We start from the raw sequence: 15,611 nt of genomic DNA on the forward strand, positions 1-15,611 counted from the left end.
GTTTATTTTTATTTCTATATTAAACGTGCAGAGTTCTCAGAAATGTAATATTTGTGTTTATGTTGGGTTCATACATTTTTGCAAAATGATCCCATTTTCGGGAAATAAAACTACTTATTTCCCTTATATCAATATGTTTTCTAGAATTTTACTCTTGTAACAAGAGTTCCTCTTTTCTATAATCTTAAGTTAACGAATCTTAGGCATAGATAACAGCCCATAATAGCTCACAACAATGAATCCCCTGAGACTCGAATAAATTACACACGTTTTGCGAATCGGCTCTATCGAATCAGTAAAAAAAGAACCGGTTCAAAAGAACAACACGTCCGCGAATCTCTGATCAGAAGAGGTGCGGCGCTTCAACTTCAAATAGTGTCAAACCAGAGTCAGTCTCTATCTCACACCTGAGAGAGGATTCGAAGTGGCAGACCTGGACATTTTCATTTCTTTCCTCTGCTGAAACCTTCACTTCTGCTCTGCATTGAGGATCATCAGGAAGAGTGACCGCAGATTTGACTTTTGCGCTCAGATTCTCAGCATGGCTTCAACAACCTGCACCAGGTTCACCGACGAATATCAGCTGTACGAAGAACTGGGAAAGTAAGTTACATAATTGGTTAAGTTAAATTATTATTAAGTTACACTGGGACAGATTAGTTAGACGCAGACGCTTCAGTCTGAGGTGTTTGAATGCACTGACTGTACCTGATTACCTGTTAGTCTTCTTTCATGACACTTTCACAGAGACAGTCGAGTATTCTGCGGTTTTTGTATTATTCTTTTCTCGTTCTTTGGCACACAGCAGAATCCCCCCCATGTTTGTATGTTTCCAGAGTTGTGTTGATGTTGAGAAGCAGGAACACACCTAACCTATTCAACACAAGGCTCTCGTCTGGGTTCAGAAAGTCTAATCTTTTTCTTTAAAAGCGCAGTAGTATTTTCAGAGTGAGGAACTTACAGGAGCGCCTTTAAAATGATGCATCCTGCAAAGAAAGAAAATAAAACATTATTTATCTATTTTTTTAATCTTTTTTAACTTCCAGAGGAGCATTTTCTGTGGTGAGAAGATGCATGAAAATCTCTTCTGGTCAGGAATATGCTGCCAAAATCATCAACACTAAAAAGCTCTCAGCCAGGGGTGAGTACATCTGAAGATACTGTGATGAACTCTCTCTGCATCTGTAGCTCTGACACTAATGTAGAGTTAATACACAGGATTGGTTCATTGAGGGTTGCATTTTAACCACAGTTAGGTCATTGTTTTTGGTTTGCGTGTACAAAACCACAGCTTACTGTTCTCGGTCTTGTTGTGTTCATTTAACAGTTGCAACAGCTATTTATATTGTTCATACTTAGGGTTGGGCTGAACAAACCATTAGCTTTAGGCATTAAAGAGGCCATGAACTGCATTTTTGACATTTCTACAGCCCTAAATGTACGGGTCTCTTTTAAGTCTTTAATGTAAACGGGTATGATTGGGTATGGGGTGTAACAATGTATCATGTCACAATATATCGCAATGCAAAAATGCAACAATATGTATCGTGGATAGTTCATCCAAAATAAAAATTACCCAAAAATTCAAGTTTTCAGAGTTTTAGTGTCAGTACTACTCAAACTACTATATATAATGTTGAATGTAATGTATAATAATGCAATGAGGGAATATTTGTGGGTCCTGATAATGCCTGATGTTACCAGTAAAAAAGTGACAACATTATTTTAAATATATCTAGTCAGTGACAGAGATCAAGCATATTCATCTACAATAATTCAGTATTTTCATCTTCAGAATCATGAATATTGTTATTCTGGTGTCTCTATTGTCCTGTGCTTTGGGTTTCAGCACCAAGTCCAAGTCTATTCATTTACACACACAATGAAATATCAAATGTACAATTTTAGTTTTTGTTAACATTTATCATGTCTTGGAGTATTACAATAATATCGTATCGTGAGTTCAGTTTCGTGACATGATGGTCTCGTTACACCCCCGAGCATCACAGGAATTACACATCTTTATGTTAATGCTCTGCTCATATTCTTTTGCTTCTTGTAAAATAGGATCCATTTAGTTCATTTTAAAGGGTTAGTTCACCCAAAAATGAAAATTCTGTCAGTAATTACTCGTTTACTCATCGTTCCAAACCCGTAAGACCTTCGTTCATCTTCAAAACACAAATTATTATATTTCTGATGAAATCTGAGAGCTTTTTGTCTCTCCATTGACAGCGACGTCATTGCAACTTTCAAGGCCCAGAAAGGTAGTAAAGACATCGTAAAAATAGTCCATGTTACTCCAGTGGTTCAACCTTAATGTTATGAAGCGATGAGAATACTTTTTGTGTGCAAGAAAAAAACTAAAATAACGACGTTATTCGACACATGGACTATTTTAACGATGTCTTTACTACCTTTCTGGGCCTTGAAAGTTGCAATGACGTCGTTGAGGGACAGAAACCTCTCAGATTTCATCAAAAATATCTTTATTTGTGTTCTGAAGATGAACGAAAGTCTTACGTGTTTGGAACGACATGAGGGCGAGTAATTAATGACAGAACTTTCATTTTGGCGTGAACTAACCCTTTAATTTCAATGCTACTTTTGATCACGAGAAAGTTGGCTTAACGCTTAAAATAATCACTTGTAGTAGAAATGAAAGAAACCTTTAGAAGCTTGATCCGCCCGTCATAGAGCCTCCCTTCGCCTCCCTTTGGTCCTTCATGGATCGATCTGTCAATATCCGAGTAGGCCAGCGCCAGCGGTGTTGTGCGTTTCACATGAGCGGATGTTTGCTGAGTGCAAGCGTGGGACGGCTCCGGTGTGCCTGAATTGACTCATACTGTGTCTTTAATAGACTGTCAAGCCAATGGAAGAAATCAGGCCTTTGTGTAAAGGAGAAACCACTCACTTGAGGAATCTGAAGAGAATCTGACAGCAACAGCTGAAGGTCGACCTGTAGCAGAGAGTGCTGGGGTGGGGTACTTTCACTGCTTTTAAAACCAATAAAGTGAACTGAAACTTGGACCTGAGAGTTATTATGACGCTGCTTTCAAGAATGTTCAGTGTGCCATGAACCATGTACAATGTGAATGCAAAGATGACTGGGTTATTTTTCAATCTATTTTGGGTCAAGTGATCTAAGTTCGGCTCTTTTAAAGAGGGCTCAAGTGTGAACACCTTTAATGAGTAATTCTTTCCGTTAGCAGCGTAACACATAATTTGCTAATTTTTATTTTTTTTGCACTTGTTAAGTTGTAGGGCTGTGTGATATGACCAAAATCTTACACCACGATATAAGACGTTTTATTTCACGATAACAATATATAATAATTTTATTCTAGTTATCAAAAAAAGAGGCAAATACTACAAACAATAGGACCGATGCAATAAAAGCAAACTAAGATGTTCAAGTACAGAAGGTTTATTTAACATAAGAAATACTGCCGAAATTGAATAGTCAGATGTAAAAGTCAAGTATAGTCTTCTCTATATGAATTCAATGTAATTCGATTCTTATAAAGATACAACAGTTATTCAGTGAAGAGCAGTGAGGGATTTTATCGGTCTTGATTAACGTTAATGACACAGACAGATGCAGGTTTATTAGGCTGCCGTCACTTTAAATCTATGGTGTGCAGTTTCGTATAGACTAGCGATAGCAAGCTATAGCTTTGAAAGCATAAGATCCCACCCGCCTCCTCCAAAACACATGAACGCGCACAACCAGAGCAGAGTCTGCAAAGCGTCACGAGAGACGCCGTCTAATGACCTCGCGTCTCAAAGTACATAACATTACAGTAATAATAAACTTAAAGAGCCTGTACCCCGACTGCTGCAGATTCATTTCACCGCTGATAGTGTTCCTGTAGAAGGCCTGAGGCCGCGGTATATTTCATATCTTTAGACATCAGGGGCTTTCACACAGGAACGTTTGCCCTGTCGTCGATGCCCAATGTCGTTAGGGTGGATTTCACATGTACAGATGTGGGCCGGATCTGGGCCGACACCATGTTGCTGTCTGGGTGGTGTAATGGTGGAGAAGTACCTGGATTTCTGTGTCGGTCCATCTATCGCTGTTTTCCATGTTTGTAGAGTTAGTTTGTGGTGTAAATATATAGGTTTATGCAGATTTTTTTTAAAATGGTGGGTGCTGGTGTTTGTGTGGTATGTTTGGTTTTGCTCAAAATGTGTTCCTATAACTACAATCGTTCCCAGTATCGTACTTCCGAGAATAGTTAGCCTATAGGAACTATGAAAACATTCCTCTGGTTCGAAAGCCCCTTTTACATCAGAGTGACCCCCAGGGGGAACCCTTTTCATGTTTGACCAAAAAGCCACATATATACACAGAGAGAGAGAGAGAGGTAGAGAGAGAGAAAGAGAGAGAGAGAGAGAGAAAGAGAGAGAGAGAGAGAGAGAGAGAGACCACATCTAATTTTCATGTGGTTATGGATGTACCACAATTTTCTGAAATTGCCTGTACTGGTAGAAATGTCAGTTTACACCCTGAAAATAATGTAGTATTCCCATCATCTCAATTTCGCAATCTTGGTGTGCTTTTTGACTCTAATTTGACACTTGAAGCTCATATCAAGAGCATTTCAAAATCTGCATTTTTCATCTCAGGAATATTGCCAGGATTAGGCCTTTTCTTTCATTAGCTGATGCAGAGAGGCTTGTCCATGCATTACCTCTAGGGTTGATCACTGTAATGCCCTTTATCTTGGCCTCCCTGCAAAGTCTATTAAGCGCCTGCAACACATCCAGAACTCACGGCACGTGTTCTTACTCGTACTCCTTCTCATCAGCATTTCTCGGGGGTGTTTAGGACCCTGCATTGGCTTCCGGTCCACGCATTGATTTTAAAACTCTTATTTTAACATATAAAGCTGTTCAAGGAACTGCACCATCATATGTGAACCTGGACCACAAAACCAGTCACATGGGTCAATTTTCTGACATTGAGATTTATACATCATCTGAAAACTGAATAAATAAGCTTTCCATTCATGTATGGTTTTTAGGATAGGATAATATTTGTCCGAGATACAACTATTGAAAATCTGGAATCTGAGGGTGCAAAAAAATCGAAACATTGAGAAAATCTCCTTTAAAGTTGTTCATTAATGTTCATGATTTTGCTGCATTCACTCTCTAAAATAAATGTTTTATATATTTACGATAGGAAATTGACTAAATATCTTCATGGAACTTGATCTTTACTTAATATCCTAATGATTTTTGGCATAAAAGAAAAATCGATAATTTTGACCCATACAACCTATTGTTGGCTATTGCCACAGATATACCAGTGCGACATGTGACTGGTTTTGTGGTCCAGGGTCACATATGTGATTTAATCATGCTATATATGTCCTCTCGATCCCTCCACTCCGCCAACTCTGTGCCTTCCTACAGACTAAAAACTGTGTGTGAAAGAGCCTTCTCTGTGGTTGTGGAGTGCACACTCCCTTTAACATTAAGTAGTTTTAAGAAACCGTTAAAAAGCCATCTTTATGGCTTTATGATGTATATTGTATTCTACCTGTTGTGGCATTTTTTTTTTGTATGGTACTTGTTGTAGCGCTATGGGTATAAGAAAAGTGCAATATAAATAAAATGTATTTTATTATCATCATCCGCTGAAGGTCACCTCAGTATAGGGATTCCCTCTTCTTCCCTCTGCATTTGTGCTCTAAATATTAAAGGATCTCTAGTTGGAAACCTCCATTGGGATTTATTGGCATCCCAGACACACGGCCCAGATGTGGCCCACATCCGGTACTCACGGCCCAGATGTGGCCCAGATGTGGCCCACATCCGGTACTCACGGCCCAGATGTGGCCCAGATCCGGCCCACATCCGGTACACACAGACTCCACACGGCCCACATCCGGTACACACAGACTTCACACGGCCCAGATGTGGCCCACATCCAGTACTCACAGATTCCACACGGCCCAGATCCGGCCCACATCCGGTACACACGGACTCCACACGGCCCAGATGTGGCCCACATCCAGTACTCACAGACTCCACACGGCCCAGATCCGGCCCACATCCGGTACACACAGACTCCACACGGCCCAGATCCGGCCCACATCCGGTACACACGGACTCCTCACGGCCCAGATCCGGCCCACATCCGGTACACACAGACTCCACACGGCCCAGATCCGGCCCACATCCAGCCCACATCCAGTACACACAGATTCCACACGGCCAAGATCCGGCCCACATCCGGTACACACAGATTCCACACGGCCCAGATCCGGCCCACATCCGGTACACACGGACTCCACACGGTCCAGATCCAGCCCACATCCGGTACACACGGACTCCACACGGCCCAGATCCGGCCCACATCCAGTACACACAGATTCCACACGGCCAAGATCCGGCCCACATCCGGTACACACAGATTCCACACGGCCAAGATCCGGCCCACATCCGGTACACATGGACTCCACACGGCCCAGATGTGGCCCGGATCTGGATCTGCTGTGATTCCAAATCAATATAGGCTGTCCTCCTTTCTTTTCTTGCTCGGGTAGAAGCCCATAAAGACTGAGGCAGTGTTCAGTGCTAAAAGAAATGGCAGTGAGCTGCTTTTTCTTTAATCCTGCTTAGGCTTTGACAGGCTGAATGCAGGTGTGTGTGACTGAGGTGGTCAAACGAGGGAGAACGAGTGATCGCGGAGAACAGAGTTTAATCTACACTGGTGTGGATCAGGTGTGTTTGTCTCAGCATCCGACGGTTATTAAGAAACTAAAGAAATTATTTCAGCACATGAAAACCATCGGTCTGTCAGCAATGAGTGGAATATGATGTAGATTAAGTGTTTGAAGACAATCCAGAATTCAGGTATTTTAGTTGTATATTTAGTTTAGTTTAGTATTATTTTAGTAATTATTTATGATGCACAGTAAGAAGACCCTCATGTCACGATACTGAGCTCACGATACGATTGTGATACTCCAATACATATGAGAAAAAGTTTTAAAAACTGTACTGTTGATTAAAACGCTAAATTTGATATTTCATTGTGTGTGTAAATGAATAGGCTTGGACTTGGTGCTGAAACCCAAATCACAGGACAATAGAGACACCAGAATAACAATATTCATGATTCTGAAGCTGAAAATACAGAATTATTGTAGATGAATATGCTTGATCTCTGTCACTGACTAGATATATTTAAAATAATGTTGTCACTTTTTACTGGTAACATCAGACATTTGACATTATCAGGACACACAAATATTCCCCCATTGCATTATTATACATTATATTCAACATTATATATAGTAGTTTGATGTAGTACTGACACTAAAACTCTGAAAACTTGAATTTTTGGGTAATTTTTATTTTGGGTGAACTATCCACGATACATATTGTTGCATTTTTGATATTGTGATAAATTGTGACATGATATATTGTTACACCCCTAATGCACAGGCCTGGTAATTTCTAGTTTAATTTCTAATGTTGTCGTGATTAACAGGTTCAGAACGTTTGTGTGGGTGAAAGGTTCTCCGAGGTCGTTGACCTGATCCATAGTACAGAGTCCACTGACAAGGTTGTAGTTTCATTTAATGGGATCTTTAATAGGTCATGTTGGGAAAGCAGTGTAAACTTGAGAGCGAACCATGTTATAGAAACTTCCAGGACAGCAAAGTTCAAAATAAGTTGATTCTACAGGAGATCCCAAAGCTTTGTAAAGAGAATAATCACATTAAACGAGAGCCTAATAACATCCCGCCTTAGTTGTCATGGTTATTCATTTGATCTCATCATTATGTTCAAGTGTGTGTGTGTCTCGTTATCTCTACAACTTAAGTTCAGTTCTGTTTGAGTTTCACTGGCGGGTCTCATCCGTGTACGTTGTGTTGGACTGCTTATCTGAGTTGGAATTTGCCTTGTGCGTTATTAAAGCCTGTTATACTCAGAAGAGTGTGGGCAGAGTCTCTCTGCAAACGCACTGCACTCACAACCAAATCAATCCACAATCACAGCCAATCAGAAGAACGTGTGGGCAGAGTCTCTCTGCAAACGCACTGCACTCACAACCAAATCAATCATAAACCACAGCCAATCAGAAGAACGTGTGGGCGGAGTCTCTCTGCAAACGCACTGCACTCACAACCAAATCAGTCATAAATCACAGCCAATCAGAAGAATGTGTGGGCGGAGTCTCTCTGCAAACTCACTGCACTCGCAACCAAATCAATCAAATATCACAGCCAATCAGAAGAGCGTGTGGGGGGAGTCTCTCTGCAAACGCACTGCACTCACAACCAAATCAATCATAAACCACAGCCAATCAGAAGAACGTGTGGGCGGAGTCTCTCTGCAAACGCACTGCACTCACAACCAAATCAATCATAAATCACAGCCAATCAGAAGAACTTGTGGGCGGAGTCTCTCTGCAAACTCACTGCACTCGCAACCAAATCAATCATAAATCACAGCCAATCAGAAGAACGTGTGGGCGGAGTCTCTCTGCAAACTCACTGCACTCGCAACCAAATCAATCATAAACCACAGCCAATCAGAAGAACGTGTGGGCGGAGTCTCTCTGCAAACTCACTGCACTCGCAACCAAATCAATCATAAATCACAGCCAATCAGAAGAACTTGTGGGCGGAGTCTCTCTGCAAACTCACTGCACTCACAACCAAATCAATCATAAATCACAGCCAATCAGAAGAACGTGTGGGCGGAGTCTCTCTGCAAACTCACTGCACTCGCAACCAAATCAATCAAATATCACAGCCAATCAGAAGAGCGTGTGGGCGGAGTCTCTCTGCAAACGCACTGCACTCACAACCAAATCAATCATAAACCACAGCCAATCAGAAGAACGTGTGGGCGGAGTCTCTCTGCAAACGCACTGCACTCACAACCAAATCAATCATAAATCACAGCCAATCAGAAGAACTTGTGGGCGGAGTCTCTCTGCAAACGCACTGCACTCACAACCAAATCAATCAAATATCACATCCAATCAGAAGAGCGTGTGGGCGGAGTCTCTCTGCAAACGAACTGCACTCGCAACCAAATCAATCAATCAATCATAAATCTCAGCCAATTAGAAGAGCATGTGGACGGAGTCTTTCTGCAAATGCACTGCTCTCGCAAACAAATCAATCAATCAATCATATATCACAGCCAATCAGAAGAGTGTGTGGGCGGAGTCTCTCTGCAAACGCACTGCACTCGTAAACAAATCAATCATAAATCTCAGCAAATCAGAAGAGCGTGTGGGCGGAGTCTCTCTGCAAACGCACTGCACTCGTAAACAAATCAATCATAAATCTCAGCAAATCAGAAGAGCGTGTGGGCGGAGTCTCTCTGCAAGAGCACTGCACGGACAACCAAATCAATCAATCAATCAATCATATATCACAGCCAATCAGAAGAGCGTGTGGGCGGAGTCTCTCTGCAAACGCACTGCACTCGCAAACAAATCAATCAACCAAATTAATCATAAATCACAGCCAGTCAGAAGAGCGTGTGGTCTCCAGTTTAGAGAGATGAACAGTCTGCGTCTGGTTGCCTCCGCTGGTTGTCTGATTTTGGCCCTTTATTTTGAACATGACGACTGATGCATTCTCCAGATGGATAGCACAGGTGGTCTCTTTTAGATTGATATTATATAAATATTCAAATTAATACATACTTTAACAAACCACACGAGAAGATCAGAAAAGTGCCATTGAAATGTTATTCAAAACTCTTAAATAGCTGGTGAAAATGTGTCATGCACTTAAACTAAAGAAGATGATGAATTGATGGAATGATTGCTCCGGTCTCGGGAATTAACTTCAGTTCAGAGCCAAATTAAGTTAACAATGTCCTGGAAGCAGAAACGTTAGAAAAGACCCAGTTCTATTAATGTTCACACTGTCCCTGAAACAGATGGACATGTCACTTTTTGCATGCTATGTGTGGCTCCAGTAAAGATGAATGTGTTTTCTTTGGGTAAATCCACGGCTCAGAAGAATACACGTATCGCTGAGAACCTCTAAACACATTTTACATTACACATGTATAAGTCGATCCTTCACTGATAATAATTTTGTTTATTATGATGAATCAAATAATGATACTTTTGCTACAAAAAAAACAAAAACAAATGTAATTTCTACATGAAAAAGTTAGTTCAGGCAAGAATTCAAAAAAACAAAGTAAATCCTGTATTTGTACTCAATTCAAGCTTGTAGAAATTAAAGCGTAAATCTCAACGATATAAAATTAAGTAAAACCTACTCAACTTTTCTAATACTGGTGTTCCCATCATGCACTGGGGCATGAATAATTAGTAATATTGTATTATTTACTTAGATGTTTCTAAGTAAAGCATACACTTTAAAAGTGTGGTAAAATTCAATTTGATATTGTTTGAGTAAAAAGTGAATTTTGTTAAATTCACTTAACTTAGTACTTAATAAACTCTATATGTGAAACTAAATAATTTAAGTAATATTTACTTAATTACTTAAATTAAAAGTGTCAATTAGTGTCAATAGTAAGTAGGTTTTACTTGATAATAACAGGTAAGTTGTGCAGAGCAGTTGCTGTAAATTCAATGTTTCAAACTTGGCTCATGCAGCAGATTTCTTCCTCCCCAACTGAACTAAATAATAATCCTTCTCCTTATTCTCATAATGCTACAGTAATTTACTAGCAGGCGTGTGACAAATGCAACACAAATCCACTTTTATATTGAAGTAGATCTGAAAATATGTGTCGTCTCCGCTTCATGCACTCGTACACACACACACACACGCCGAGCCTTACGTAACCGCGATTAGCTCACCAGAGAGAAAACCACCGCTTACGCGTACATGGAGCGCACATAAAGACAGAAAACGAATAGTGTTTGTTTTGGCAAACCTTCTATTCTCCAATGAATTCAGCCCTGACATGCTGCAGCTGCATCACACAAATGTTGCACACATGTTTGCATTGGTTATGTTTCACCAAAGGCTTTCCAGCAGCAAGGCTCGTCTAAAAATAGCCCGTTTACAGGCAAACCGTGAGATATTTCACTCGAAGATGCCGGTCTCACTATATCCAAACGCTGTTCCTGGCATTTTCTTAAGTGTTTTCTTCCCACACGGTTTCAGTGTCAAGCATTGGTTAACTTCTCCTCATGTCTGTTTATATCCGAGACGTTGACTTCCTCAGGAGCCTCGCCAATAGTTCAGTGGAAATATCAGTGTTATGTAATGCAACCCAATACTCTCCATTCACAAATCTATTGTGTGTTTAGTGCTAACCTTGTGGTCGGTGTATTTAGTTTTCTCTGTTGATGGATTCAGTTTAGCTTGAATTGTGACATTGTTGCAGAAGGTGCTTTCACTCATGCTGTATTTTCTGGGGAATTATGATCGTTTTAGAGATCATGAACAGAACCTTGACCGAATCATCTGGCAGTTTCCCTGCGGATGATGTGATGTGTGTGTGATGCTCTGTGTTGTGTTCAGTGAGGGCTAGTTCACACAGTTTTGTGTAGTTCACTAGGGTAAATTGAAGCACATCGATGAGTTTATTCAGAAAATTTGTTTACATTATAGTTCATGTGCATGTCTTCTAATCGGATAAAAAATGATCTGACTCAGTTGAGTGCATACGTTTTATTTATTCACATTTTTAGAATTCATGTGTATCTTGGCATTTCCATCCAGCGGTTTTCTTCATGCAGTATCCTAAAATTGGGTGGATGGAAACATGGCTTATGTCGTTCATGCACGTTACCCATCACACAAAGCAGGCTCTGCACTTCAGTAGCCAGTACATGATGTGTTGAACAGAGTTACAGACGTGCGGATGAAGAAAGCAGAGGTTCCTCTGGTAATTACACCTGTCTGCATGTCTCCTCATGTTTAGAGCGATAGAAGAGCTCATGAAGACAAGATAATGAGTGCACTGTTTAAAGGCCTCAATAATGAGGACGATTTACAAGCTGTTCTTGTACTGTCATTCTTTACTGGCAGAAGAACACACTTAAAACCATAACAGAGTCCATGTGGTATTAGACAGCTTTGAGTTTTATTATAATCAGAGGCAATCAGATGCATTTTTAATTGGTCTAGAGGCCTATTATCAGTAATGGCATTTCATACTAATGAGCGAGTTTTGAGCGGTCCGATCAACAGATGGGCTTTTGAGTTATAAACATCATCTGACACTCAAAAGGAAGCTTTAGGAGACAAAACAACTTAAAGCATCAGCCCTTTTATTCAGCTTCATGTGACGTACTGCTTTTATGGAATAAATGTGGCCGCATTAATTCTTCTGTCATGACAACTCTTGTTATTGTTATTAAATGTTATTGCTGCTGTATTTACTCGCGATTGTCGGTAAATCCACAGACGTGTGTGCAGATAACACATGAGATGAGCCGTGATCTAGGCCGGTGGAGCTGGGGAGGTGGAGGGGTTCAGAGGAACAGCAAACCATCACATTTAAAGCCCACTGTATAGTCAATCATTGTAAAACTCATCTTTGATCACTAAAATGTTTTTTCCTTGAAAATAATTCTTCATGCCTTAAAATAGCAGAGTAACTCGACACCCTTGCCTCATTTAGTATTCGCGGTTCTATGAATATGCAAATGAGCCCCGTCCAGTTTAGAAACGGATGGGATTTCCTTGAAAACTGAAAGCTGGAGAGAATCAAACAAATGAGGAACTTGGGTTTGTTCAGTTACTCAAACAGAAACCATCAAGTTTAGTGAAGTTACGGTAAAACCCAGGCCCGTCATGGAGAAAAATCAAGTGTATTTTTCATGTATGTGATGTATTGGTGTGTGTGTGTTTGTGTGTGTGTTCACAGGCAAATTGCCATGTACTATGTTATATAATGCTGTATGAATTCAGTATTATTAAAGACTCTTTAAATGAAGTAAGGAGCTGAATGTTGGTATTAATGAAGCATGTCTAATATGAAGCTGCAGTTCATTTCATATGATCAGAAACACTCATGCAGCAGGAGTCACACACAGTGCAACAGGAATCACAGTTTACTGATCGCGAGACGATGGCGAAGGATTCGTTGCACAACAGGGCGATCAAACCTGTCTCTGGACTGCGTAGTTGTGGCTCTGGTCTCGGTTTGCACTTTGAATATTGAGAGAATAGAGTAATGTCTGAAGAACGACAGAAAAGAGAGGCTCCGTTTCTGAGCTTTTAATTGGAACGCAAGAACAACTGTACAAACACACCAGCCTAACTCGCTCTCTCTCTCCACCCGGCCTTTTTCCGAAGTTCACCGCATTAACCCTAGAACTAAGAAAAAACTGTTATTTATTTTTGTTATTTATACTGTTTTTATTTCTGTGTTCAATTTGTGGAAAGGAGTTCAGTTAGGAGGTCACACACACACACACACACACACACACACACACACACACACACACACACACACACACACACACACACACACACACACACAACCTCAACCAGAAGTTCTGGAAGCTCATAATTCATGTACAGTAAGGTCTGAAGAGACTCATGTGAAATCATACAGGAGAAAGGTCAGTCAGTCGAGTTTGTGGCCAAACCTTTTACAGTGCTTGTATATTGTTGGCTTTCAATGCATATGATAATTCATACTCATTAAGTAGAACTGAAATGACATTCATTACAAGATTATTAGTTAAAACATTTCAAAATGCAACTGCAGACTATTTTTCCATTCATGAATTTCTATATAATATTGTGCAAAAATATCGTCTTGTCTTGTTCTCGTGAACCCAATCTCGTGTCTCGTCTCGTGAGATAAGTGTCTCGTCACATCCCTAGTGTTCATACTATCATATTTCGGGATGTTTTTAAACAGTCATTGGTGGGCCATGAGTTGCAAAAGGTTGAGGTCCCCTGCTTTAAGACAAAGCATGTGTAAATTCATAAGTCGACAGCATTGCTGAGTATTTCCTCCTTAAAACTGCAGTGAACCAAAGACAGTCTCAAAAACACGCTTTGAAATCGCTGGTGTTTCTGACGTCACAAACTACCTTGTAACCAATCAGATCAACGTGTGATCGTCAACCAGTGGATCTCTGAGCTGAGTGAGTGAGTGGAGGCGGGGCTCATCTGCATATTCATAGAACCGTGCATACTAAATGAGGCAAGGGTGTCGAGTTACATTCAAGATAAACGCATAAATATGTAATTTTGCTGATCAAAGATGAGTTTTAAGGGATAAAATGATTGACTACAGGGAGACTTTAAAAACTATTGTAGACTGCCAGAGAGGACTGTGAATGTAATACTAATGATAGTTGTTGTAAATAACTGCACTTGAAGCTCAGTACATTACATTTTCTGTGTCTGGCTTGGGAAAACTCTTACGAATTGACATATGAAGACGTCTACAGCTATAATGGCGTGGTTTCATAATTTCATAATTGCCTTGGAAAGAAATGAACTGCAGCTTCATATTAGGCATGCTTCATTAATACCAACATTCAGCTCCTTACTTCATTTAAAGAGTCTTTAATAATACTGAATTCATACAGCATTATATAATGTAGTACATGGCAATTTGCCTGTGAACACACACACACACCAATTCATCACATACATGAAAAATACACTTGATTTTTCTCCATGATGGGCCTGGGTTTTACCGTAACTTCACTAAACTTGATGGTTTCTGTTTGAGTAACAGAACAAACCCAAGTTCCTCATTTGTTTGATTCTCTCCAGCTTTCAGTTTTCAAGGAAATCCCACCCGTTTCTAAACTGGAACCAACATGCCCTCTAGCAGCCAGTGGAGAATGACAGGAATTCTTGCTTGCCGTTCATTAGCAAGTCCACACATGCGAAGACAGACAAAAAAATATGTATGGAGTCGAAATGAAAGAAGAACGAGACCGAAACACCTTAAAATGAATCCAAATCAACACTTTTCCTCATGGTTGCTATGGAGACTGCACTACATTCCTTTGGGGATTTAGATGACGTAATTCCAGATTCTACACTGCGAAACACACACACACACACACACACACACACACACACACACACACACACACACACACACACACACACACACACACACACACACACTCACTCTTTGGCTGTCACTGTAATACAGAGCTCTCATTCAGAAAGCTTTGCCTGGAACAGTGGATTCAGTGCCATAAATGTCACACACGTCATCTCACTTCAAGCTATTTTAGTTTATATAAAACAAAAGTTGGAAAATATGTTGCATTGAAAATACAATATCTGAGTCATTCATTCTATGCAGTATTATATCAACATATTGTATATAACAATCTTAAATATTAAAATGACAAAGTTTAAGGATGGAAATCATTGGTTGTTGTCGTTTATCATAAAACCACAGAAAAATTCAATGTCGAATCAAATATATTGTCAAAATGTATACACATATATACATATACACATACACATATATATACATATATACATATATATGTATGTATATGTGTGTATATATATATATATATATATATATATATATATATATATATATATATATATATATATTATGTATGTATGTGTGTGTGTGTGTGTGTGTGTATGTATGTATGTACGTATGTATATGTGTGTGTGTGTGTGTGTGTG

At 39.9% G+C, this 15,611-nt stretch overlaps 1 protein-coding gene across 19 annotated transcripts in view; it reads left to right on the top strand.

The window, feature by feature from the left end:
• The first annotated feature begins 294 nt into the window (after positions 1 to 294).
• Positions 295 to 15,611, top strand: part of camk2d1 (calcium/calmodulin-dependent protein kinase (CaM kinase) II delta 1) — an 82,853-nt gene continuing 67,536 nt past the window's right edge. For 16 of the 19 annotated variants that reach the window (XR_013820420.1, XR_013820421.1, XR_013820422.1 and 13 more), the window contains exons 1-2: positions 298 to 603; positions 1,047 to 1,141. Coding sequence is in view for 14 of the 19 variants with exons in the window: in XM_079865016.1 (XP_079721142.1) it covers positions 542 to 603; positions 1,047 to 1,141 (157 nt within the window). In the remaining 5 variants the exon portion in view is untranslated. Of the gene's footprint in view, positions 604 to 1,046; positions 1,142 to 15,611 lie in introns of all 19 variants that reach the window. The other 3 variants (XM_079865020.1, XM_079865013.1, XM_079865012.1) reach the window with 1 other exon arrangement.

This window comes from Squalius cephalus (genome assembly GCF_949319135.1).
Source record: "Squalius cephalus genome assembly, chromosome: 3".
Lineage (NCBI taxonomy): Eukaryota > Metazoa > Chordata > Actinopteri > Cypriniformes > Leuciscidae > Squalius > Squalius cephalus.